The sequence below is a fragment of the Onychomys torridus genome, chromosome 22 (assembly GCF_903995425.1).
Source record: "Onychomys torridus chromosome 22, mOncTor1.1, whole genome shotgun sequence".
Lineage (NCBI taxonomy): Eukaryota > Metazoa > Chordata > Mammalia > Rodentia > Cricetidae > Onychomys > Onychomys torridus.
This window is the reverse complement of record NC_050464.1, coordinates 41,800,565-41,827,397: the sequence shown is the minus strand read 5'-3', so window position 1 is coordinate 41,827,397 and position 26,833 is coordinate 41,800,565. Positions and strand designations below refer to the sequence as shown.

The following is a 26,833-nucleotide window of genomic DNA, read 5'->3' as shown; positions in this document are numbered from 1 at the left end:
TGAGCTCACGTCTTTGTGTTTTAGAAGTATTTAAATAATTTGCACTGTGAAATTAGATTTAATAATTTAAACCACAATACTTCTAACAATAAGTTGATTTTCTTGAATGGACAAATACAGCTTTTAGAAGTAATAAAATAAGAGAAGACATTAAGCCAGCCCTCCCTCCCTCCCACCCTCCTCCCTTCTCTCCTTCTCTTTCTCTCCCTTCTTCCCTCCAAAACACAGCAGTCAATTCAAAGAGATTGAGATTGTTAATTCTGGAGCCAAATGTGAGTGACCGTGGCCACGGGAGCACAGTTTAGATTCCTCCACTTCCATGTTTTCCAATATGGATGTAGTTTACAGAGTTTTGTAGCAAGATAAGAGAGAACATCACAAATCAAGGTGTTACTTGTAGACATAGCAGAGAGGTGGGTGACACCGGGGTGGAGGATTCCCAACTATGGGCCTGAGATGTCAGCTGCTAACATCCTTAGCCCTGCCATTTGTGGAGGATAGGGTTTTGTTAAGTTAGCACATTTGAAGGTTTTTATGTTACAATTATCAGGATGTCAGGTCTGACACAGAGGTGGGCAAGGGGTAGCTCCTTAGGGGCTAAACATAGCTTAAGAGAAGTAACTAGGCTCCCAACCCTGCAGTGTGCCAAGTTCCCCAGCCTTTGGAGACACAGCTTTTTTCAGGAGGTCTCAGTCACACTTTTCTTCTCTCTTCCTGACAGAATCCCACTCCTCCTATCTCAGCTTCTGGACTGGTGGGATTATAGGCTTGAGCTACCATGTCTGGCTTGTTCTAACATTTCTTAAGCAAGTGTGTGTATAGCCGTGGGAGGCACCCCACATCTTTAGAGGAGCATCAAGAGGCTGTGTTTTGCACTCAAAAGAGATGAAAAGTAAGACAGTCAGAGACTGTTTATTTTCTCTTGCTTTATTTCAATTGATCTTCTGAGAAAACAGAAGAACACATGGAGATGGTACTGTGAAGGGTGGAGGAATTCTAAGGCCCTGAGGAGATTGTCTTCATTTGCAGAGCAGTGGTTTTATTTTCTTTTAGTCTCTGGTCCTCAGAGGTCATGCCTAGGATCTGAAGAGTACTGGGCAAACATTCTTCACTCACTGAGCTCTGAGAATGCTGAGTTTTGAAGAATGAGCACTTGGGAAGTTGTGATTAAACTCATACAACAACTGTCATCTTGGGGAGTGACAGAGTTATGACAGTGGATTTGTAGCATATAGACAAGGCCCCTGCTATCTTTGTACTCTTAGCTGTGTCAAGCAGGACTGTCTTTGCTGCAGAAATGGCCTGTCTTTTAATTGTTTATATGAGAGAATGAACATTTTGTTTAGTTTTGAAACATTTACAGCATTAGGTGGCTTTAATTTGTTGCCTATTATTGTGCTTGGCTCAAAGTGTGTGCTAAATAAAAGTCTGATGAAATAGATAGTGCTCATGTCTCTAGGCAATTCATAGCTTTATATGAGAGATATTTTCCTGGAAGTTGGACATTTCGTATCTTCAGGGGAAATTGGTAAGAAACCTCTCTTCTAGCTGTTTCATAAATCTCACAAAGCCATGTCTTTGCTTCAGGAACCAAAGGCTTTCCCCAAGGAAGGCCTTGCTGTCAATAAACTGATCCAGAGCTGATCACTTGGGGCTCCAGGACTTGGGGAGAAACAGACAATAAAAAAGCCAGTCTGTCTTCTCTACCGTTTTCTACTTTTTTTTCTTCATTCTTTTTCTCTATCTTCTCTATGAAGGATGTGCATGGAACTTCTCCAAGAATTGGCAACCTCTTTTAAAGAACATACAAGCAGCATTTTAGTTTAGTCCATGAAGATAACACCTGTTCATTCTGAGGCATTCCTGCTTCTGCTGTAGGATGCTGCACCGCATGTGTTGATACCAGCAGAATGACACCAGTTTGGCTTTGAAGCAATTTGTTGAGAAAAATGTAAAAACATCTTCCAGTAGTGTGAAGAGCAGCTGTCACCCTTAGGGTTCCTTCCCGCCTTCCAGTGAGTGTCCTGAGGCTGACCCTGGAGAAAACTGCTTCTTACAGGTGCCGGGGGCACTTCCGTGCTCTCTTCTTCCCTCACAGCCGGTGACTTTACCTTCTCTACTCTGTCTGCTCCGGGTGGGCCTCTTCTGAGCATGCTTTCTAGGGCCTGTGGCTGTGCACAGAGTAGTTCTTTGCACCATCCTGCATCCTAGCCTTGCTCTGGGACCATCACTTTTTGCTGTTCTTGGTTTACAGACTGTGTTATCCTCCTGCATTTTCTGAGTTTCTGACATTGAGGTCCAGCCCTGTGGTTTGAACCCTTCACAAATAGATCTGACCCGTTGTGTCCTTTTGTTGTTGTTTTAATTATTTTGTTTGTTTGTTGAGTCAGGGTGTCACGCAGCCAAGCCTGGTCTCTAACTCACACTGTAGCTAAGGCTGCCCTAAACTCCTAGTCCTCTTGCTTCTGTCTCCCGAAGCTGGGTTACAGGCATGTGCCAAGATACCTGGCTTATTTTGTAATTCTTCTTGTTTGTTTGTTTGTTTGTTTTCAAGACAGGGTTTCTCTGTGCAGCCCTGGCTGTTCTGGCATAGCTCTGTAGACCAGGCTGGCCTTGAACTCACAAAGATCCGCCTGTCCCTGCCTCCCAAGTGCTGGGATTAAAGGCATATGCCACCAACTCGGCTGTTTCATAATTCTTAAATGTAACAGGGACAAACTCCTTAGCACAGGTGCTTTTGTAAACAAAGCTCTCATGACTTGAAAGAATGCCTACAATTTGGTGCTTATTTTTTATTAATTTATGTTTTTAATTTTATGGGTGTTTTGTTTCCATTCATGTGTGTCTGTGTACCATATGCATGCACTGCCCACAGAGGCCAGAAGAGGTTGTTGGGTCCTCTGGAACTGGAGTTATAGGTGATTGTAAGCTGCCATGTGGATGGTGGGAATTAAACATGTGTCTTCTGGAAGAGCAATCAGTGCTCTTAACCACTGAGCCCTCCAGCCCCAGTTTGTTCTTTTTTTTTTTTTTTTTTTTTAAAAAGGCAAGATTTTATTTTAGAGCTGGGAATATGGCTCAGCACTAGAACACACTTGCCTAATGTGTACTGAGTCCTGGGTTCAATCCTGGTTCTGCAAAGAGAAAGAATTCATTTTCTAAGGAAGGTCCAGCCTATATTAACATACTTTTTCTATATAAATATACTATGCCTATCCATATTAAAATTATTTTGATTTTTAGTATTATTCTCTATGCTCCTAACCAAATTGTCTGATTTATTTTATGCTTTGAAATTTAACGCATGTATACAAACCAGATGTGAGTAAGCTTTCTTGTGGATATAATGACATTACTATACATGTATTCTCTCTTAAATCATTAACAGAAATATAGAAATAAAGATAAACATAAACTGACAATTTCTCAGTCTCTTGTTATTTTTGCTGTTTTGCACTTTTCAGCTCAGGGCTGTGAAAGGGTAAGGGTTGGGATGCTATAGGGCTGTGCCTGCTGTGGCTTGGTAACGCAGTGTAGAATGAGGCTGAGGTTGCCTCCAACTGTTCTCTCAGGGTGCTGGCCGGGATAGTGCTGAGGACTCCCATGCATCTCTCTCCTCTCTTCTGAGAGTTGATTCATCTCAAGACGGTTGCCTTTTGAGCTGTCTGTTGTCTGTTGTGATTCTGTCAGCCCTGGAAGGATCCCTGGAGGCTGCTTTATCATGTGCCCATGGAAAATGGCTGGCAGGTGATTAGGTTTTTGTCTCTCAGTTGGCAGGCCTCACCTGCATTTATCTGTGTCTGCCCTCTGTGACTGTTCTCCCTCAGGGGCTCTTTTAGACCCAGTCACTCTTCACAAGAGCTCTGCTTTGGAAATGCAATGTGAGGAAGATGGGTTTTCCCCCCATAAGAAAGGATTCTGACCCTAGGTTCCCATTTGCTAACAACTCATTGACAGTGAGATGGCTTTGTTTCCTCTGTGCCCAGCTTTCTGTGGCATGATGATGAGCTTCCCATGATGTTCTGGGAGCCAGGCTGGCCCTGCAGAGACTTCTCTTCTGCAGGTGGGACATTTCCTTTCAGGGTGCTCATGGCAAAACAAGCCTTCATGGTACCCAAGGTCCCGTCATGTGTAGGAAGACTGGAAGTCTCTCAAGTCTTAGTGTCACAAACCTGGCTTCTCTTTCATTTGTGTCTGGAGTACTTCTGACCCTTCTATACAACAGCGTAATTTCCAGCATTTCAGTTTGTATTCCAGGCCCCTTCCTCTGTGAAGCCCCCTCCTTAGGACTCCTTAAGCTCCCCCAGTTCAGCTAGCAGTTCTCAGAACTCTGGCTGGGAGCTGCACCATCTGCTTCTAGATGCTTACACAGTCACTTCTTATTTATGTAGATTAGGCTGTTTAGATAAAGTGGTTGGACATGTGAGGTACCAGAGTTCAAGGTGTGGAGTCTAGTTCTGAACTGTTCACATGTGGAGAGTTGTGCATCTCAGAGCTGGCAAATGTTGCATGCCTCTTAGCAGAGGGTGATTATTTATTTCCAGCCTCTGCTACATCCTCACAAGCTCCAAAAGTGTCAGGAAATGTGACCTTGTTCTTCTTGAATTCCTAAAGTATAACACGAATTGCCAAACAGTCTTATTAATTAAAAAAAAAAACAAAAAACAAAAAACAAAAAACCAACAAACCTGGAGGCAGATATTGGGGTGAAAGCTGAAAGATCAGAGGGATAGACCAAGCCAGCCACAAGTTCTTAATGCTAGGAAATCCTCAGTCCAAGACAGAGCTACTTCCTATATACTTATGCCTATATACCTTTCTGTGCCCTGCCATCTTACTTCCTCTCTCTGCTCAGCTCTATCACTTCCTGCCTGTCTGTACAGACCTTCAGATCTCTATGGTTGACTAATGTTGGGATTAAAGGCGTGTGCTACCACTGCCTGACCTCTATGTTTAATATAGTGGCTGGCTTTATCCTCTGATCCCCAGGCAAGCTTTATTTGTTAGAGCACGAATAAAATATCTCCACGGTAAATAAAGACTTTACATTTCAAAAACCTGCAACAGAGGCTCAGTCAGTGTTGCAAGGGGCCTTTCTGTTCCTATGGAATTGGTTTGACGCCAGGTATTTCATGTATTATGCATACATTCTAGAAAGGAAAACATCTGAATAGCTACAGGCTGCCAACATTCTGTTCTGTCTAATCTGCTAAAAATCACAAAATTAGTCCCTCTGATGATAGCACAAGTTTATCTTAGAACAGGAAGCGGCAGCAGAGTTGGAAAGAGTCTTAGAGGTTATCTATAGGTTTAAAAAGTGTCTTAGCATCTTTTTCATCAAAAGCAAACACAGTTGGCTGGATACAGTGACATGGTCCTGGGGTCCTGGCTACTTAGGAGGCTAAGATGAGAGGACAGCTCAAGGCCAGGAGTTTGAGACCAGCTTGGGCAGCATATCAAAACCCCAATTCAAGCTCCCAAACCAAACTGCTGACTAGAGATTCTGATTAGAGACCTCGCAGCTAAAGGAGAGAAACATAACATAAAAAAGGAACTCACATACAGTGAAGTGGATTCACTGTGTATATTGCTGTATCCATAGGCAGTGATGTCCACATATACACAGGTGTCCATGTACACATATGCACATAGCGTATGGCAGCATGGGGAGCCTGAGGTTAGTAGTTGTGAAGGACAGGCATGTTCTTTCAGCCATCGCTCACTGTTTTTCCCATTACACAACATTAGCTTCTGCTGTTTCATATACTGCCTGATCAGCTCAAACTGGCATGTTAGAAATCTGTCTTTCTTGCAGAGATTTGTCTGTCTCTTGCTGGCTCCCTAATTAAGTCAGTCCTACCCCTCAGAATAAAGCCGTGACTGGTTTAATGCTGCCCTTTGTTTAAGAGTCAAGTTCCACCCCATGAAGCTTTTGACCACCCTGAAACACCACTTTCACATCCGCTTTATATTTATCTTTGCAGTGCCATTGGGGTTTTAATGTACTTATGTTCTTTCTATACACGTTGAGTGAGAATTTCCTTTCTTTCTTTTTACTTACAGTTTTCTTAATTTCATTCTCCTCTACCAAAAAGCTTGCCCAAGTGAAGTTTTTTTTTTTTGTCTTTTTGGGAGTTTCTGGCAGCTCCTAACCTTTGTCCTCGAACTGTCACCGTGCTGTCTCCTCTTTCCGTGGCTGTTTCAGGGGCTCTGCAGTGGCCGTGGGAAAGCTGTCTCATTCTAAAGCATGGGCCTCTGCCTGCGTCAGTCATTTCAGGACGAGCAATAGAAAGAACACTTTCCTTGTATGTCAGGAATTCCCATTCTGCATACCTGCTTCCTGCCTTTCACTATAAAAGCTGAAACATCCAATTCCAATTTTCCCACCATCCTTGGCATCGGAAACTACAGGTTCAATGAAGAGAGGGGTGCATAGACTTTGTGCTGGGTGGCACCATTCCTTTTTTGAGGGCTGTGCTCAGTGGCAGGGCTCTTGTTGGGCTGGAGGGTACATCTCCACCTTCCAAGGCATTACTGGGTACGGTCTCCGTAGCTTGCCACTAAGTCTTCCTGCTGTGGTGACCTGCAGCAGGCCTGGGGCCCTGCATGGCCCCTTGCATTGCCTCTGACCCTGGCTAAATGCCCAGATTCTTTGTCCCTAGAATGATGGTGTCTGTTATTTCCAGTTTTGCTAATTGGAGGTGGGGTGCTGCTTCTGAAGGCCACTGCTGCCAGCCCACAGCTGGGGCCACCAGAGCCCTGCTCCCAGCATTCCGTGGTAGCCCCTCTTCTATGCTCACAGTTCCTGCTCTTTCCGGACTGTGTTTAGCCCTGTTGGCTAGCCAGTGCTTACTAGTATTCTGCTGCTTGATCTTGACAGGAGTAAAAATGTTCTTTGTTCTCTGTTTAGTGATCTGATTGAAGGGGAAAATGCTGTCGGCACCAGCCAGCTCCAAGGCTTCCCTGGTGATGTTGACTAAGGCGGGAGCTCCTTAGCTGAGGACCGAAAAGTCATAAATTGCAGAGATTTCGTGGTAATACAGCACATTGGCCAGGAGGCTAGAGATTTAAAGAGACCAGCTTTGCCACAGGCTTGATGTGTGGATTATCGCAACCACGAATGTGAAGGAGGTTTCAGGAACACTAGAGGCATGGTTATAACTCTTATTATCTTTAGAGAAAATAGAGAGGGCAGGGACAGGAGCTTGTCATCTGTACCCACCCCTGCAAATGGAACTAATCCCACATGGCTTACTGACCTCTAACCTGACTGTTGCCCTTTGAACATAAAATGAGGCCGATATTCGTTTACCACCTGATAGCTCACCCAGGTGCAGGAGATGGTTTCCTTATGTCTTTGTTTGTGTTGTGTGTTTGTGAACTAGTGTAAGAAGTAGCCCTTGAGAATGGTTGGTGCTCTGTGGGTCCCATTTCCTTCATTGCATCTCCTAGGAGAAGCTATGAACAGGCTTTATCAATCCATCTACTCATTTGCTTTTGATGATAGTTAGTTGGGTTAGGGAAGGGATTTTATCATGAGCCTGCGCTGTTCCACTTGACTGTGGAATAAAGCATTGTTGACACAAAAACACATCTCACCACCAAGAGGATAAGAGAGAGTTTATTCTGGAGCCAATTTAGTGACTGTGGCCTAGGAACACAGATTTAGATTACCCCATATCCCGCGCGTTCCGACAAGGCAGCATTGTCATAAACTTTCTATGTTGACAGAACAAAGAAAAATCATAAATCCGGCACATTTGAAATTCACCGGTGCTGCATCAGGCGGGCAGGTCATAGCAGTGAACGGGGTTTGGATAACTCTGTCTCAGGCCTTAGATGTTGCCTGACACTGTCCTCAGATCTTTAGTTGGTGAAAAATCTACAGTTTTGTTAATACATTCCAAAAGGTTTCTTTTGTTGTTGTTTTAAAATCTGTTTATCAAAATGTTAAGTCCAGCTTTCTCGGTTAGTAACGGAGTTTGACACAAAGAGGGCGGGGCAGGGAATGGAAGTTTAGTAGGCTAAAGATTGTCCAGGACAAATTGCAATGAGGCTCTGGACCTCTCTACACCACCACAGTTTTAATCAACCAATTAGCAGATGCAGCTTCTTTCAAGGAATTCTCATTCACAGTATTCAACAGTTTATCCAGAAAAATATTTTTGCTGGGCAAATTTGGAACAACTTGAAAATAACTGTTAGCTAACCTGTATAACACAAGCCATAAAATAAAGAGAATTTAGAAACAAGAGTCAGTGAGGGCTGGTGGGCTGAGGATGGTACCCAGTGGAGGGTGGCTAGAAGGATGGGCTTGTCATGTTCTCATAGACACATTCAGGGAATGTGTTGCATCCTGAGCAGTGAAAGCCAGAGAGGGGGTGACTGAGGCCATGCCTGCAGAAGGGACTGCTGCGTGGTACAGAGAGGGGGTGACTGTGACCATGCCTGCAGGAGAAGGGACTGCTGGGTGGTGCAGAGAGGGGGTGACTGCGGCCATGCCTGCAGGAGAAGGGACTGCTGGGTGGTGCAGAGAGGGGGTGACTGCGGCCATGCCTGCAGAAGGGACTGCTGGGTGGTGCAGAGAGGGGGTGACTGCGGCCATGCCTGCAGGAGAAGGGACTGCTGGGTGGTGCAGAGAAGGGGTGACTGTGGCTAGGCCTGCAGGAGAAGGGGACTGCTGGGTGGTGCAGAGAGGGGGTGACTGTGGCCATGCCTGCAGGGGAAGGGGACTGCTGGGTCACAGTGAGACTAGCTGTAGGATGTGTGGGCCATTGGGTGGTACTAGGTTCAAGTTGAAGAGTTTGGGCTTGAACTAGGCCACAGACAAGCTTCTAGAGCACAATGAAGAGATTGCTGTGTCTGTCAATCTTCATTATCTTGTTTTCTTTTTCTGCAGACACCCTGGAGCCCACTTACCAGCAGCTTCAGAAAATGAAGCTGGACAAGAGTCCTTTTGTGGTCGTGTCTGTGGTGGGGCAGGAACTCCTGACAGCTGGCCACCACGGGGCCTCTGTGGTTGTCTTAGAGGCTGCTCTGAAGATTGGCACTTGCAGCCTCAAGCTGAGAGGCTCTGTCTTCTCCGCCTTGAGCAGTGCACACTGGTCTCTTGGGAACACAGAGAAGAGCACTGGGTACATGCAGCAAGACTTGGATGTAGCCAAGACCTTAGGTATGCGTCTCTTCTGCATGACAGCTGCCTGCCCTGATTTTGACAGGACATTTGGTTTTAGAGTCTTCAGGTCTTGAGGATTTTCCTACAACAAGGATCGGAGGCTCCCAGAAGACCTAGCAGGGTGATTAGCATATTCATAACCTTCCTCAGGGTTTTCATGTTCAGTTTTAATGCCCCAAGGGCTGGCTCTCTGGATGACTCATCTTCATTTCAATTTTATCCTCCCTGAGAATGTACCAAGGTTTGTCAAAGGGCACAGTACAGGCTGAGTGGTGTGGACCACACTGAGAAGCTGAAGCAGGTGGATCTCAGTGAGTTCCAGGCCAGTCACAGAGGTTAAGCACTTGCATTGTGGAGCTGTGTGACTGCAGTAGCTCTGACGCTTACTAACTGGGGGGATTAGGGGCTTTGTTTCTTGCTGTTTTAGAGACAGGGTCTCATTGTGGAGCCCAGGCCAACCTATATCTTGTGAGCCTCCTGCCTCTCCATGCAAGGAAGAAGGAAAGGCATGACTTGTGATTGTGGCCATCACTGTAGTGATTTTTTAGGGACTCTCAGGTTGCAGGAAGGAGGACCGTGGGGGTCTGCTATCAGATACTCAGAGAGAAGTGATGTATGATAGGAGGCCTGGAATCCAATGGCTGAACCAGCAAGCTGATAATTGCTCAGAACCAAAGGTCATCTGTAGAGTGAGGAGGAGACTCCCAGCAGCAGCAGCAGCAGCTGGTTTGTGTCAAGGCCTGTGCTGCCCTCACCCCATGTGTGTGTCACAAGATTAACTGTGTCTAGAGAGTTGAGTTCTAGAATTTCATCTCCCCATATAGAGTCTAAAAGAAAGTAGCAAGTCCTGGCTAGAAAATTTGTGGCTTTGAAGAGAACCATGTATGTTATAAATAATGCTGTAACTTAGAGAATTTCCCTCCTTATCCAAATCAGGTGACCACACAGGAGAATGCCGAGCTCACGGGAATCTAGGCTCTGCGTTCTTCTCCAAAGGAAATTACCGAGAGGCTCTCACAAACCACAGGCATCAGTTGGTCCTTGCCATGAAGCTCAAGGATCGGGAGGTAGGAAACTCACCTGTAAACCAAACTACATTTTCAGAAACATAGAGCCCCTTGGTTGATCTGTGCAGGAAGTGTTTGGGAGGCCTTAACATCCTACTTCAGGAGTTGGTAATTATTGGCTCTCTCATGCATGATTAGGTATTAAATGTTTATTGCATAGTGTCCCTGATCTCAGGAGCAAACAGCATGCTCAGGTGCACTGTTCTAATTCTCTTCAAGTGTGCTATGAAACACACATGCAAACTCACACAAGCTTTACCTGTGATCTAGTGTTATGATTGTTGCTCATTCATTTTGTTTCTTCAGTGGGTTTTTTACTTCTGAGAGAGAAGCCTGTTGAGTTTACAAGGAGAACCATCATCTCTGTGCCTCTGTGAGTTTGACTTCTAGGTTCCATGTCTCAGTGAGATCATGTAGTGTTTTTCTGTGTGGTTTATTTCACTTAACATGATGTCTTTCACATTCACACATGCTATTGTGCCCCGATATTAATTTTTTGACATTTTACGTATTCCCGTATCATGGCTGTTGTGAACCATGCCCCATGAGCTCTCTTGGTGTCTCCTCCTCTTTTCATGATGTTAGGGAGTGAACCTCATGCCTTGTGTATGCTAGACAAGCGTTCTAATGCTAAGCCATCTTCCCAGCCCACTCTGAATCTTTAAGATTTTTTTCCTTAGTACTGCTGTTTACCTTATTGTGATAAACTAAAAATCTTTACTTCTATGTCATTGAAAACTGCCAAGTGATAAGCCTGGAGTTAACTATGGTCAAAACTTAGAGGTATAGGCAAATTGTCTCAAGGGAACCATTGTATGTTTTGTTTAGGTTCAAAGTTCTAATAGTCTAGTATTACGATCAATTCACATGAGTCTATTAAATGGGGAACAGTTTTTTTTTTTTTTAAAGAAAACATTTATTTTTTTAAATTTTTATTTATATGTATGAGTGCTCTGCATGTATACCTGCACACTAGAAGAGGGCATCAAATCTTATTATAGATGGTCATGAGCCACCATGTGGGTGCTGGGAATTGAACTCAGGACCTCTGGAACAGCAGCCAGTGCGCTTAACCCCTGAGCCATCTCTCCAGCCCCAGGTAACAGAATTTACTAAGATATAAACTGAGGAAATACACTCACAATTACAAGAACAGAGTAGACAGCAGAAGTCGTCCTCTGATCTGACCTGGAGTGAATCCTCCTTACAGGCAGGAGCAGGGAGCAAGGGCATGTGACCCTTCTCCTGTACAATGGCAAGAAGCACTGCCTCCTTTGGGCCACATAGCCCAAGGTCATGGGCGGGGCAAGCACCACTATAGTCCAGCCTTCTGGGATTCTTAGAGGTGCAGTCTCCTCCGGGAGCCCCTGTCACAAGTGGGACTCGGTGAGCACGTACACTGCAGTTTCTGCCCTGAGGTGTTTAGTACACTGAAATGTGAAGATGCTGCTTAGCAACTACAGTGACTCCTGTCTTAATCCATACCAGGATGCTGTGTGAGTTAAGACAGGGACTGTTTTATCTGTATCAGTTCAAATAAAAAATGAACCCTTTGTGTAAGATTGTTTTCTAACTTTTTCTACTGAATTTAAAGTCGTCTTCATAATTATTTCGCCCTCCTGCCCCTCCCACTGTTATATATTTTAGGTTGTTTCAAATGATTTGGCATTATACAATGTGAGACAGCACCACAGCAGCTAAGCCTTCGAAAGCTTTAGTATGTTTTATTTGTTCCTTTGCCTACATTATGAGACATGAGTTTGTTAGTCTCACCAACAATAGGGTCTAGGTTTTGCTTTCTTATGTGCACCAACATGAGGCATTAATATTAGAATGCAAAACTCAGCTTGGAAAGTTAAAAACAGAAAGTGATGTTCTATAGGTGTTTGCTTGCTTGTTCTGTTTTTGAGACAGGGTCTCGCTATGCAGCCCTAGCTGACCTGGAGCTCGCTATGTAGACCAGGCTGGCCGTGAACCCATAGAACTTTGCTGCTTCTGCCCTGGGTGCTGGTTAAGGGCATGCAGTTTTGTTTGTATTGCTTTAATCAATTGGGTGAATTGTGTTTGATTCTTCCATTTACAGCTTTATTTTTACTTCACTGTCTGGAGACAATGAGGTCTCACTCTGTAGTGCAGGCTGGCCTGGAACTTGTGACCTTCCTGCCTTAGTCTCCCACATGCTGAGATTACAGATGTATGTCACCAGATCAGATTCATATCTTAGTCTGTGTTTTCTGTAGTGGTTTTGGATATTTTGTGTGAGTTGGATTCTCTATCACTCCAATGCACATGGAAACTGTGCTAACACAGTTTTAAGCATCTTAACATGTAACACCCTCACACCCGCTATGATGTAACACCCCACACCCTGCTGTGATGTAACACCTCACACCTTTGTGATGTAATACATCCTCACACCCCTGCTGTGATGTAACACCCCACACCTGCTGTGTGCCTCCACTGTGGCTGCTTTGGAAGATGTCTTTTCTGCTACTTGCCAAGACTGTTACATTCTAGAGAATCATCCTTTTGGGTTTCCATTTGAGTTCTATTATGTGTGCACACTACTGTGGGAAAGTGATCCCTTCACTGTAGAGGATCGCCCACCAGGAGCCTGGTCTGTTCTCTAGTCATTCTTTATGCTTCTCACTAGCACATGTTGAGGTAAAGTTTCCTGCATGTGTATCGTGCCTTATGGATGTGGTGTGTGGCCTTCTGGCCTCTCCTGTACACTAGTACAGAAGGTTAACTCTAGACTCATAATTTGCCCTGCGAAATTTTCTCATAGTGATTTTATCAGGTCATGATTTTGTTGTCTCTGGGTTCTCTAGTTGTGCAGACCGTCATCAGGTGATGGTAGTTTGCGCGTATAGCTTAGGCAACATTTTCCTCTTAATTTATGCACTGATTAGAATTCAAAGTGCTCTGAGTGGCAGCCACACTCACCAGCATCCAGTTCAACCCGTGATTTACTTTCTGTTTGACAATTTTCGTCATGCATGCCTACTGTGTGTGATTGGGTTGCACAGGACTTTCACATAAGTTCACTTGTGCCTGGGAGGCATCCCCCTCTCTTTAAACACTTTTCCCAGTTGGTCTTCTTGGTTTCTCCTTCCATTGCCAGATACACATCAATGATATTTTGTATCTGTATAAAACCTAAGAACCACCTGAGAGAAAACATGTGATTTTGCTTTTCTGAGACTGACTTAATTCACTTAATAGGGACATCTCCACTTTTGCAAATGTCACATTCTCTTTGGTCCTCTGTTGATGGACACCTACATTGGTTCCATATCTTGGCTGTTATAAAGTATACTTTTTAATCTAACATCGTCTCTGTGACCTTTAGTTGCATCTTACATGTTCTGTTGAGTTATTTTTATATTGAAGTAAAATGCCCTCTGCAGCAAAGTTAACCACTGTAAACACTGGGCATGTGGAGGTAACAAACTGCATCCTTCACCTCGTGCATCTGAACTCCAGTACATTCTAGGATTTTACAAACAGTAAGACAGCAACCTGAGACCCATTAATCTGTTCACCTTTAGCAGCAATGGGGTTTTCTTTTACGCAATTACTCTAGGATACTTAATAGGGGAGGTGATACCTTCGCCACAGGATTTTTCATTGCGAGTAACCTTCTGTCTCCTTTAATGACTTCAAAATTAATTTCAGGTACCCACAGAGACCTTCCTGTGAGTGAATATTAATTGTCAGGAGGGTCCATAAATTACATTGTATTAAATGCTCTCTCGTCAGGAAATCTGATATGCAAATGCACCGATGCCTCCAAAGGTCTTATCACCCCCATTTCTCTCCGGGGCATCATGTTTCTCTACCCATCTGCCCCTCAGGACCCCACTTTGGCTTACTGGCCCTGCCTCAGCCTTCAGCCCTTGCCTGCTGCTGTACTCCCGGTTCTTTCCCGTGCCACCTCTCGCTGTCATGTTCATGTCAGTCTGGTGACTGAATGCTCTTATTTCGTCTGTCATAGAAATGTGTTCCCTCTCTCTCCCCAGCCCTCTCCTGCCATACTTCTTTTAGTCTGAGCCATTCAGTAGCTTATTCTCTGTACCTTCATTCTTTTTAACAGAAATTCTGCAAGTTGAGGAGAACGGGGCATAGCCCAAGATAGTGAAATGATTATGAGTTTAAGGCATCACACAACCTTGAATTTGAATTTTGCTTCTATTGGTAATTGCTGTGTGGCCCTGAAACTGTCTCTTTTAAATGGAAGGACCAACATGAGTTGCTTCATTTTTGGGCTGCATCACAGCTTTCTTTGTATCTTTTGATGAACATCAACACTTGCTTCCTAGGTGTTTGCTGATGCATATGTTTAGAATGATAGATTTTTGCCAGTTATCTAAGTGGTGGTTGTTAGCATTTAGGCATCTGTACTGGCCTGCCCTTAGGATCCCAACAGGATGTGTCCTCAGCTGCAGCCACTAAGAGCACCCCCTGTGTGCACTCACTACGTTTCCTTTTAAAGGTGGGCCTTGCCCACCTCCCGTCTCTTTCTCTTCCTTGGCTCTCATTGCTAGGGACCAGTCTCTGCCCCCTTCTCTGCCCCCTTCTCTGCCCCCTTCTCTGCCCTCCCCTCAGTAAACCTCCCACGTGGGCTCTGTTGTATGGTGTTCCTTCCTGCTATTTTTTTTTTTTAAATACAACAGTTGTACTGAGATATATCATCAGCAATATAAGGAAATCTTAAACTCCAACAAAAATAGTTAAAAAGTAAAAAGGGGACACAACCATTTGAGCGAGTAACTTTGAGTGCTGTTACAGGTAGTTCACATGCTGTTGTGAAAAGTAAATGTTATTTCATAGGAGCAGCTTTCAGAGAACAGAGCCTGCAGCTTTAGGATTCTGAGAGGATGCTACACTGCTACTGGAGTTATTGTTCTCTTCACCGTATCAGCAGCGTGTACACCACATGTAACTGCAAAGTATCAGTGCTTGTTTCAGCAGAAAGTGGCTTTGTCCCACATATTCAAGTGAACTGGGCGTTGCTGGAGAGGGATTTTCTTTTGTTAGCTAGCTCCTGACATATGTACCTCCTGTCACGCTGCAGCATGTAAATGTCCTAATTTCTGAAGCCCTGTTTTAGGTTCACCCCAATTCTAGTTTCTTCTCTCTCTAGCCATCTCGTGTAGAGTTCTTCCAGTTGCCCTCCTGAAATTTAGTTCAGACCGTGAAATTACCTCTTCAAAAAGCTTTGCCGGCTCCAGTTGCCTCCGGGGGAGTCTAAATGCCTTCATAAACGTCCCTATGACTTTCCAGCAGTTCTGTGTGTAGTTCTGCAGCTTTGTGCACCACAGTTTTGTCCTTCTGTATATTAGCTCCTTTTGGCTCCCCTGTGTGGAAGCCCCACCTTTGGCCCTGTTAAGATTGTCTGACCATCTATCTCTTGCTCACCAAAGCTCTCTGTCTCTACTTGACACCAGACAGTAGTCTGCAGATGAGGTCTGTTTATCAGTCTCTTTGTGGCCTGTTTAGGGAAATGTTTGTGTATCCCCCAGCTGTATTGTTTCAGCGTCTGCATTTGGAACGGTGGCAATGCTTGGTTTTGGGAAGAGAACAAAGTCAGGTTTCTTCTTGTGTGTCCGGCTTGTGCAACAGTCAAGAAGCTGCAGGGGACTAAAGACTAAAAGATGATCGTCTGTCCTTGTGCAGACAGCGTGTTGCCTCACTTCTGTGGTCACTAAGGAGTCTCCGTCCCTGACACTGTCATTCTTGTGCCTTTGTTGTGATCAAGATTGTGCTGGCACCAGCCTTTTCTCTCCAACATGTGGATGGGACGTGTTTCCAAACCAGCTTGTCAGTCCTCCTTTCTCTAGACACCTAGTTGCAACTATGATTAGAATAGATTGTGGCTTATATATTTATTAGACATTTTCTGTGCATTTAAATATAGGTGTGTATATAAAATATGTAACTATGTGGTTTCCTGTGGTATTGTGTTCCCAAAAATATTGTGCAGGCTAATAAACTTATCTGGGGCCAGAGAACAGGACAGCCACAATATTAAATATGAGGATAGGCAGTGGTAGCACATGCCTTTAATCCTAGCATTCCAGAGACGGAAATACCTCTGGATCTCTGAGTTCAAGGCCACACTGGAAACAGCCAGGCATGGTGACACACGCCTTTAATCCCAGAAATCCAGCCTTTAATCCCAGGGAGCGACGGCAGAAAGTAGAAAGATATATAAGGCGTGAGGACCAGAAACATTTGGCTAGTTAAGCATTTGGCTGGTTGAGCATTCAGGCTTTGAAGCAACACAGTTCAGCTGAGAGCCATTGGGATGAGGACACAGAAGCTTGCAGTCTGAGGAAACAAGACCAGCTGAGGAACTGGCAAGTTGAGGTAGCTGTGGCTTGTTCTGCTTCTCTGATCTTTCACCCCAAATACTGGCCTCAGGTTTGTTCTTATTAATAAGACCTGTTAAGATTCCTGCTAGTTTCCTTTTTCATTTTTAATTCCAAAGAAATAGTTTTGTACTTATATTTGCAATTTTTATTTGTATGTGTTTATGTGCATTTACAGGTTATAGTGGGATAAAGTATATGATCAAGTTAGAGTAGTCAATAATTCTGTGATTTTGCATATTGTTACATTTTTAGTTCTTATTTTTAATTAGGTACATGTGTCTGCATGGGAGTTGGTGCACGTGAGTACAATATCTTTGAGTATGAAGATGTCAGATATTCTAGAACTAGGATTACATGCAGTTGTGAGCTGCTTTGCGTGGTTGCTGGGAATCAAACTTGGGTCCTTTACAAGAGCAACATATGTTCTTAACCACTGAACCCTCTCTCCAGCCCCATACAATATTGTTTCTATGTACTGAGAACCTTCAACTTCTTTTCCTGTACCTACTTTAAAATTCATAACATATTGTGTAGAATGTGCTTGCCCTGCAGTGTGTAGCATTGGGACTGATCCCTCTGATCTTGGTGGTATGGGGCCTTTCTCTGTCTCTTTCCTTTTCTGCCTGGTCAGGGACCATGATTCTACACTGCTTTGGTGTGTTAGAGGACCTGCAACGTTTGTCTTCCCTTGGCTGTTGTATTCCATCCATGTTGCTGCAGATGAGGGAGTTTCTCATTTTATGGCTGTGTCTATATTACCATTAAAAAATTTGAGCGAGATCCAGGAAAGGTGCAAAGCTACACAGAGAACCCTGTCTTGAAAAAACAAAACAAAACAAAACAAAACAAATTTGGATTCATTGACAGGTATCTTGGTTTCTTCCAGGTTGTAACTGTAGTGAATAGTGTTGAAGAAGACACAGGAGTCAGGCATCTCTTTGATGTGTTGATGTCATTTCCTTTCATATAAACAAGCAGGTGAATTTTAACTCAAGGCATCTTATCCGCTTTACACAACTTCAGTGTGATTTAAATTCTCACCAGCACTGTACCAGGCCCCTTTTCTATATGTTCTCACTTCTTTGATGATAGCCATCTGCTTAGTCACAGTTGTGCTGCTGTGAAGAGACACCGTGACCATGGCAATTCTTATTAAAAGCATTAAACTGGGGCTGGCTTACAGTTTAGAGGTTTAGTCTACTGTTGTTATGGTGGGTAGCATGGTGGTACACAGGGAGATGTGGTGCTGGAGAAGTTAAAAGTTCTACATCTGGATCCACAGGCAGCAAGAAGAGAGAGACACTGGGCCTGGCCTGAGCCTTTAAAACTCCCAAAGCCCACCCCCAATGACACACTTCCTCCAACAAGGCCACGCCTCCCAATAGCGCCACTCCCTGAGCATTTAAATATATGAGCCTATGGGGACTGTTCTTTTTCAAACCACCGCATCATCCCTGGCAGATATGTGGTGACAACCCATAGTCATTTTGTTTCATACTCTTTATGGTTATTGTGTCTCAACACCTTTTCATATGCCTGTAAACTATTTGTGTCTTCTTTTTAATATGACACAGCAGTCACCTGCACTTGCTGTTCTTGTAGAAGACCCTAGTTCAATTCCTAGCACCCACATGGTGGCTTACAATCATCTGAACCTCCTGCCCAGGTGCTTCTCTTCTAGTCTGCTCAGACACCTGCGTGCATGTGGTGTACATCTATGTACTCGGATATAAACACATAAATAATATAAAATATATAAACTTTAAAAACATACATATTTAGGGATGGAGGGAGAGGGACTCATGAGTTCCCACACTAGCTGAGGAGCTGTTGATGGTTGATGGTTTCTGGGGAGGGAGAGTCAGCTTGCTTGCTTGGTTTCTTTTTCTTTTTTTTTCTTTCTTTCTCTCTCTTCCTTTCTTCTTTCTTTTCTTCCTTCCTTTTTCTTTTTTTTTTTTTTTTTTTTTTTTTTTTTTGAGACTGAGTTTCTTTGTAGCTGTCCTGTAACTAGCTTTGTAGACCAGGCCGGCCATGAGCTCACAGAGATCTGCCTGCCTCTGCCTCCCAATTGCTGTGATTGAAGGAGTGTGTCACCATCACCTGGCTTGAGAGTCAGTTTTCTTTTCATTTATGTGTATATGTGTGTGTAAACAGGTACCCACAGAGGTCAGAAGAGGGCGTTAGATGCCATGGAACTGGACTTACAGGCAATTATGAGCCAGTTGGGTAGCTCTGGCTATTCCTGGAAACTGAACTCAGGTCCTCTGGAAGAACAAGAAGTACTCTTAAATCACTGAGCTATCTCTCCATGCCCAAGAGTCAGTTTTCTTTAACTGTGTGACCACTGTTAGGCTGACCATACTCCAGTACATGGCCCCACACCAGTGACTGTACAGGGAGCACAAATTGGAATTGGTGGGGTATTAAAAACCGAGGACATAAAGTGTAAAGGGATGAGGTGGGTCTGTGTCAGGAGTAGGGTGGGTAGTTCAAAGTATATTGCATGCATGTATGAAACTCTCAAAGAATTAATAAACATATATTTAAAAAATAAATACACACATTAAAGTTCTTTGCTTCCCTTCTTCCTCCCTTCCTCTCTCTTTCTCTATTGAGTTGTCTATATTCTCTATTTGTCTTGGATTTAATATACAGTTTGGAGACATCTCTTATTCCATAGGTTGCTCCTTTACTTTGCCAATGGTTTTCTTTACTATATAGAAGCTTTTCAGTTTGATGGAATTCGACTTATTTTTACTACCTGTGTTTGTATCGTATCCGATATTCATTCAAAATTAAAATATTTCCCCCAATTAGTTACAAGGGTGGTTGTTACAGACATATCAACACTTAATATTCTGTAATTGTTTTCAAACCAAAAGGCACATTGGTCCTGAATGAAACTCCAGGCCTGGAACTCCTGGTCACTTGTTCTTGGTGGCTACAAACCCCCCCTCTATCCAGGGATACTGACTGGTTTACTAACTCTAACAGCCACATCCAGTGGTTCACCACACAGCAGGGGCTGAGCCTGAGGCTGCTGTTGTTCTTGTCATTACCACCTCAGACCCTCTGGAGCCCCTCCTGTTCCAGACCGGTGGTGATGCTTGTTGCCTGGAGAAGTGTCCAGGTGATGGTTACGGCAGAAGCTTCTTTGGCTTGTTCTTGCAACTTCAGAGCTGGAGAGCAAGTTTTAGAAACTAGAGAACACAACCACATTTTGACTTCCTGTCTTTTTTACGGTTATCTTTGTTGTTAGTGACTAAATTCTAAAATTCACATTCAGTGGGGATTCCTTTGACTGTCTCATGCTCTCTCAAAAGATTTTGTAGAGTGAAAGATGATTGTTTACAATTATGAAAATAAAGGTTCGCTACAGTCACCAGCTCATGACACGCCAGACCAGGGCAAAACTGAGCTTCTGGGTCTCCTCCAGGACAGGGCTGCAGGAAATCACCCACAGGTCTCCCGATGACATCATCTTCACCATAGCACTGTCTCCAATACAACGCTATTTCCTTGGAGGTTTTTGCAGTCACCTTCTACGTAATGTGTATTATACAATCTGTGCTAGTGGTAATGTGAAATCCATTGTAAGGTTTGTGGTTTGTGTGTGTGTATGCATGTCTAAGAAAGAAAGAATGTAGTTAAGGTAATTATTTTACTCTTAGTAATACAGGGAGTAGATTAAAATGTAAAAACATTCCACTTTAGCCGAGAACTATACCCTCCCAGGGAGTACTGAGTTCATGGGGAAGGCTTGGCAACCTTCTCTCTGAGTCTCAAAGGCCTTTGAGAAATGAGCAGGACAGTTACACAGTAACCCAGGTCACTCCCAGATGGCAGGACTTGCAGAGAGAGGCAATCGGACCCGGTTCTGAGGGTGAGATCTTTGCATTATGAATCAGCTGAGTCAGGCCTTTCAGACCTGAGGCGAGCTCTGAAAACTTCTTTTCAACCTGCTCATAAAATAACGATGACCTCAAAAGAAACAGCACGTCCAGCAAGTCTGCGTGAGGCTGGTGTAAGACATGCTGTGCAGCCACTCCGTTTTCCCTACTGGGTTTTCTGAAATTCTGCGTCATTGTCATGATTTGCCTGTCCTCCTCTGGCCATAGTGTTCTGTGGTCCTTCTTGTGACAAGCAGAAGAAACTAGAAATAAGACTCAAACCCAAGATAAAAGGTGCTGCATAAGACCAGCCCCAAGAAGTCAGGGTGATTAATTGAAAAGGGTCGTAGGACTAGTCAGGCAGCCTTGGTGGTGGCCTGTCCTCCTAGACACTGGAGAGGCCCAGGGGCTTAAGGTCAGCCTTGCAAACACGATGAGGTCTCTTTTTCTAAAAATTTTAAGTGTGTTAAATATATAGAATAATATGTGCTCATAACTTGTGAAAAATAGGAAATCTCAACAGTAAAATAGAAACCATAGGCAAGTGAAGTAGAGACGTTTGGGCCGGAGAAGAGAGCAGAGCACCTGACAAAACTCTCCCTTTGGGCTGGTTGACTAGAACATTCTAGGTGACCGTCAGAGGGTATGTAACAGAGCCAGTGCTCTGTGGGGAGGGCTGGGGCAGGTTGTGTGTGATGAAGAAAGGACAGAAAATCAGGCAAAAGTACTATTTATAGAAATAGTAGATAACATTTTCTCCAGATTTAATTAGAAGGAAATAAATGTACAGATTCTAAAAGCTTAGGTGACCTCAAGCGAGATAAATGCAAAATAAAAACCACATGCTGTAAACCAATTACAAGAGAAAATCCTGAGAGCTTCTAGTGCATAATGACACATGACACGGAGGAGGGACAGTGCAGACCATGTCTGACTTTTTAACAGAAGTAATGAAGGCCTGGGCAAGCATTTTAAAGTCCTGAGAAAATTCTGTCAACCCAGAATGCAATAACCAAAACTAATTTTGAGAGAAAGCAAAATAAATACATCTTAAGAGAAGCGGTGACCAAGGAGGTTATCGAGAGCCCTGCCCTGTGTAAAGTGCTTGGGAAAAGAGTTTTCAGGGTGAAAGAAAATAACATCAAGTGGGATATTCAGGGACACAGAAGAGACCAGAGCTTGTCAGTGTGTTGCTGAAAATAAAAGACTGCATGCACTTTATTTTCTTTTAAAAAACATATGCTTGGAGCTGGAGAGACGGTTCCCCAGTTAAGAGCATTGGTTGCTCTTCCAGTGGACCCATGTTCTGTTCCCAGAACCCACGTGGCAGCTCACGACCACCCATAACACCAGCTCTGTGATCTGACATCCTCTTTGGACTCCAAGGGCACTGCACACACATGCTGAACAGAAATACATGCAGGCAAAACCATAAAAAAAAATCTTAAAAAATTAAAATAAAAATCAAATGCTCACTTACAACAAAAAATTATAGCTCTGATTGTAATGTTTATAGCTCACAGGGATGAATTATATTTGTTTGTGTGTTTGTTTGTTTGAGACAGGGTCTCAGTATGTAGCTTCTGCTGTCCTGCAACTCACTATATAGACTAGCTGTCCTCAAACTTACAGAGCTCTATCTGCCTCTGCCTCCCATGTGGGGGATTAAAGGCATGTACTCCATGCCTGGCTATCAAATATATTTTATTTTCATGTGTTGCTTTTGAGAGCTGGAAGTGGTACAACCACTTTTAAAACATGTCTGACAGTTTTATTATATCTCAACACATAGTGGGCAGCAAGACAGCTCCTGGGCACCTGTCTCGTGGAACTGAGAACATATCTCTACACCGTGACTGTGTGAGAATGTTCATGGCAGTTTTACTCATAATAGCAAAAATCTATAAATAGCCAAGTTTTTCTCAGTAGCAGGATAGACAAATTAGCTGTTGCATGCTGATACAATAAATGCAATAGAAATAAATCTCAAAACCGTTAGACTGTGGGGGAAGTTCAGGCACAAAAGCAAACATGGTTTATGCACTCAGCAGCAAGAAGTCTAGTCTGTGGTGAGAACTCATTGGGGACAGGGTCTGACTTGGGAGCTACATAGGTACACAGGTCTCTCAGCTCACTGATGGTGTAATTAAAATGTGTGCATCACATCACATGTGCAAAACACATTCAACTTCAGTTATACATGCTGGAATGTTTAGGAATAGTGTATACTTTAAATTGTATGGAAGGCAGGTGGACTGATGAAAAGTGATCCAATAAAGCATGTTTAGCAGAAGACACGGAAAAACATTATGGATCCAGACTTGTAATAGAACATGTAGATATTCAGCATGGTGCTCTCTTGACTTTTATGTTTTCATAATTTTTTTGTACCATAGAAAAGGAAGGATAGAGAACTTGGTGGTGGAAGAGTGACGAGCAGTTCTGGTGATTAGATCTATTGTGGAGCTCGATCCACACGGTGTAGCTTCACAGGGTACCCAATCCCTACACTCCACAGCTCCGCCTCTGTCCTGGCTATGCACATAGCATACCTTAGGACAGTGCAGAAAATGTTCATAGATGATTGCTCGATGGTCAACTAAATGCCCCAAACAGAATAGCCATGAACATAGGTTGGTGTGTGAGGGGATGGAGAGTGTGAGACACCCACTTTGCATGTTTTAGTCAATGGAGTGCTCACTCGCTCAGCCAGTGGTCTTCACCTATAGATGGCTTCTCACTGTAGAGCCTATAGAAAGGCTATTGGCTGAGCAGAGTGAACACTAAGAGTTCAAGGCCATCCTCAGCTACCTAGAAAGTTCAAGGCTAGTCTGGGCTGTGTGAGTCTTGGCCTCAAAAGAAAATGTATTTCTAAAGATCCTAAAGGTTCCTTATGTGTTTATTGAGACAGGTCTTATTATGTGGCTCTGGCTGTCCTGTAACTTGCTATGTAGCTCAACTTGGCCTCAAACTCACAGAGATGCACCTGTCTCTATCTCCCAAGTGATGGGATTAAAGAATTGCACCATTGTAATAGGAAACTTAAAAAGGTCTTATTAATGAAACCAAACCTGAGGCCAGTTATTGGGGTGAATGCTGGAAGATCAGAGAAGCAGAATAAGCCACAGCTATCTCACCTTGCTAGTTCCTCAGGTGATCCTGTTTCCTCAGGCTGGAAGCTTCTGAGTCCTCCTCCACGTGAATCTCAGCTGAACTGTGTTGCTCCAAAGCTTAACTAACTACATGCTTTTTCCTCCTTAGTTCCTGGTCCTCACGCCTTATATACCATTTTCTTTCTGCCCCCACTCCCTGGGATTAAAGGCGTGGGTCACAATGCTTAGCTGTTTCTAAAGTGGCCTTGAACTCAGATCCACCTGGCTCTGCCTCCCAAGTGCTGGGATTAAAGGTGTGTACCACCACCGCCCAACTTCTGTTATGGCTTACTCTTCCCATTTTCTAGCCACCATTTCTGGCTCTGTTCTAGTGGCTGTCTGTTCTCTGACCCCAGATATGTTTATTTCGGAGAACACACAATATTTCAGGGAACACAATACCCACCACACACCATCACACCCAGCATTAGTCACATTTTTAAATCTATTATGAAATAATTTATATAATATTAACTAATACTAGCTATTTAAAATGACTGTTATTGATAATGAATTAGTATTTGTGTGTGATGTTTGGTATTTACCATTATAAAAAGTAATGCTCGCTGTGCCCAGTTGTATGTGTTTCCAACTCTTAAGTTTATTCAAAACAAAACAATCCCTCCACTTCACTGAGGTAGCTGACCATATTTAGACCAAAGCTATCTATGAAGTTGGATTTGGTTGTTGCACCCCAAGTCTCAGCAACTGCAGTGTTGCTCTGTAAGTGTCTCTGTTAGCCTCCTCACTTTCGAATCTTTCAGTTCACTCACTTCCTGGCTACATGCAAGGGGCAGACACAATCTCTGAGGCAGTGGAGGTCATCATGGAGATCTGGATGCCTTTCTTGGTAAGGTACCAGAAGAAATGTTTCCAGGCAAATTGCTCCTTCATGTAGCTTTGAGACTGGAGAGACTGCATGGCCTTCATGGCATGAAGGTTAGGTTAGTTTTTGTCTGCTGGTTCCAGATGTTTGGGCAAGTGGACATCCTTCTTGGACACCATCACCCACTCCTTAAAAGGGAGTTCATAGGTAGAAGCCTGTTCTTGAGCATCAACATCGAGGTGGCCACAGGCCTGGGGCAGAGGCTGGAAAGGACAAAACAAAAGTAACAACAGACAATTCCTGAAGTCCATTTTAATTTTGTAGGGACATCACTAAAATTGTTCAATTTTCTATTGTTGTGGAGTTAGAACAATTAAAATCTGATTAGAATAGTTGATAAGACTGTCTTGCCACTCATGGGCTGAGCTCAGAATCCTTTCTTAATTTTAATTTTATATCTCTAAAACAGTCTGTTTTGAAGCAATCATCAAGAATCTTTATTTCTCCAAAATAAAGCATCCCTGTCTAATTTCCATTAAACAGATAGGGACTCCAAAGTTTTGCTTTCCTCAGAGGATACCCTAAAACTGCCCTGCTGAACTGCCTTTTAATTTTAATTCTTCTTCAAGGTTCTGCAGGCCCACTGTCCAGGTGCTCACTGATAAGATGCCCACTGTCCAGGTTCCCACTGTTCAGGTGTCCACTGATCAGTCCAGGTATCCACTGGTCTCTAGAGGATGGAGCATGTCTTTCTGCCTTTCCCAAAAGGTGGAAGTGGAGCTTGCCCAGTCTTATAAGTCGTTTACCAGTTCAGTAGCTGATAACACCACACTAATTATTTGGCTCATTCATTATATTGATTTTATTCAGAATTTGTGAAGGTTGCAGAGCATTGCCTTATCCTTGCATGGCTCCGGGGACTTGGACCTGCCCAGGGTAGTAAAGGAATAAAGAAAAGACACATGAGCACACAGAAAAGCTGGGATGGGTGAGTGGACTGGGCTCTTTGATGGAGAAACCACAGCATTCTAGAAACTCAGCATGTTTATTATGTAGAGTTGAACAGGGAAGCAAGACTATTGCATTCAGATGAATAAGAAGAAGAGTTTATGACATATAGCTGAACAAGGAGCAGTCTTCAGGCCGAAAATGTCCAGGGAGAAAGCTATAATGGATATTTCTGCACACACTGTCAATATCTGTATATGGACCAGAGGGAAGGCTTGGTCATTTCCTTCTGGGTCTGAGGCTTGGGGGTCCTTGACTTGGCTGTGCCCATGTCAACAGTACACATTCACTCAGGACTTCGCTCACTCAGGGCCTCCACTCCTGGAGAGCATATCTTTTACTCTGTAACTACCTTTTGGGAAGTTTTACTAGTCAAACCAAGAGATTAAGCATGATTAAAACATACGTGAACACTTCTCAGACTCTCTGGAAATGCTAGGAGGAATCACCATGTCTTCCCAACTTACAAGCAGAGAGTACTTGAGTTATCACTCACACTGAGCTCATTAGGACACAGCTCTCTAAGCTTCAGTCTCCTGATCGATTAAGAAGAAGTGGCTTGGCAGGGGTGGCACATGCTTTTGATCCCTGCACCAAAGATTGTTAGAATTCCATCTACTAGTATACTGGGCAGTGGCATAACTCTGCCTACTTGTCTACGCAGATCTCATTTCAAATTCAGGGCTGTCCTTGTCCTACAGGCAAAGCAGTTGAGGGACTTATTTTCTTTTGTGTTCAGTGTTATTCTCTTACCATCCTAGTTGCCTAGACTAGCCAAGAGTTGACTGTTGGTGTAAGGAAGTGAACCCCTGGACCGCAGAGCTGATGACGCCTATTGTGTTCTTCTCTTGAGTGTTATGAAAACCATCTTCTAAAGTGCAGGGCTTGCTGTAGTTCAGTTTCTTTGCTTTAATCCTTGGCGAGGGGTGAGTCACTTGGGGAGGCTTATCCAGTTTACAAGTCCGAGTCACTTACCCTCTTTAAGCCATACCTCCCAACTCTGGCCCCACGCCCCCTCACTGATCCTATCTCTGCATTGATAGTGGGTGGGGGGAAGGCCTGGCAACATGGTTTATGACCTTTCTCCCCTTTCCTCCTCTCTCTCTACGGGCTTATAAACAACTGTTCCCTCACCACAGAATACTCTTACTCCCTCCAGCAAAACTGCTCAAGTGTTTTGCCTCGCATGAGGGGAAAGTGCATTTCTTACAAGAGGAACAATGAGTGTTCATGTTTGTCAGGATCTGTTGAAGCTCAGTGGAATAGGCCACATGGCCACATTGCTGGAGTGAAAAATATCCCACACTGGTAAGCCTGGCCTAGGTTTCTGGTCCCTTC

The 26,833-nt window shown here is 43.8% G+C and overlaps 1 protein-coding gene across 3 annotated transcripts in view; it reads left to right on the top strand.

Moving 5' to 3' along the window:
• The window catches only part of Ttc28 (tetratricopeptide repeat domain 28), a 417,040-nt gene that overhangs the window by 190,210 nt on the left and 199,997 nt on the right, over positions 1-26,833 (top strand). For all 3 annotated transcript variants that reach the window (XM_036171626.1, XM_036171625.1, XM_036171627.1), the window contains exons 3-4: positions 8,900-9,172; positions 10,112-10,242. In XM_036171626.1, the coding sequence (XP_036027519.1) occupies positions 8,900-9,172; positions 10,112-10,242 (404 nt within the window). The remainder of the gene's footprint in view (positions 1-8,899; positions 9,173-10,111; positions 10,243-26,833) is intronic.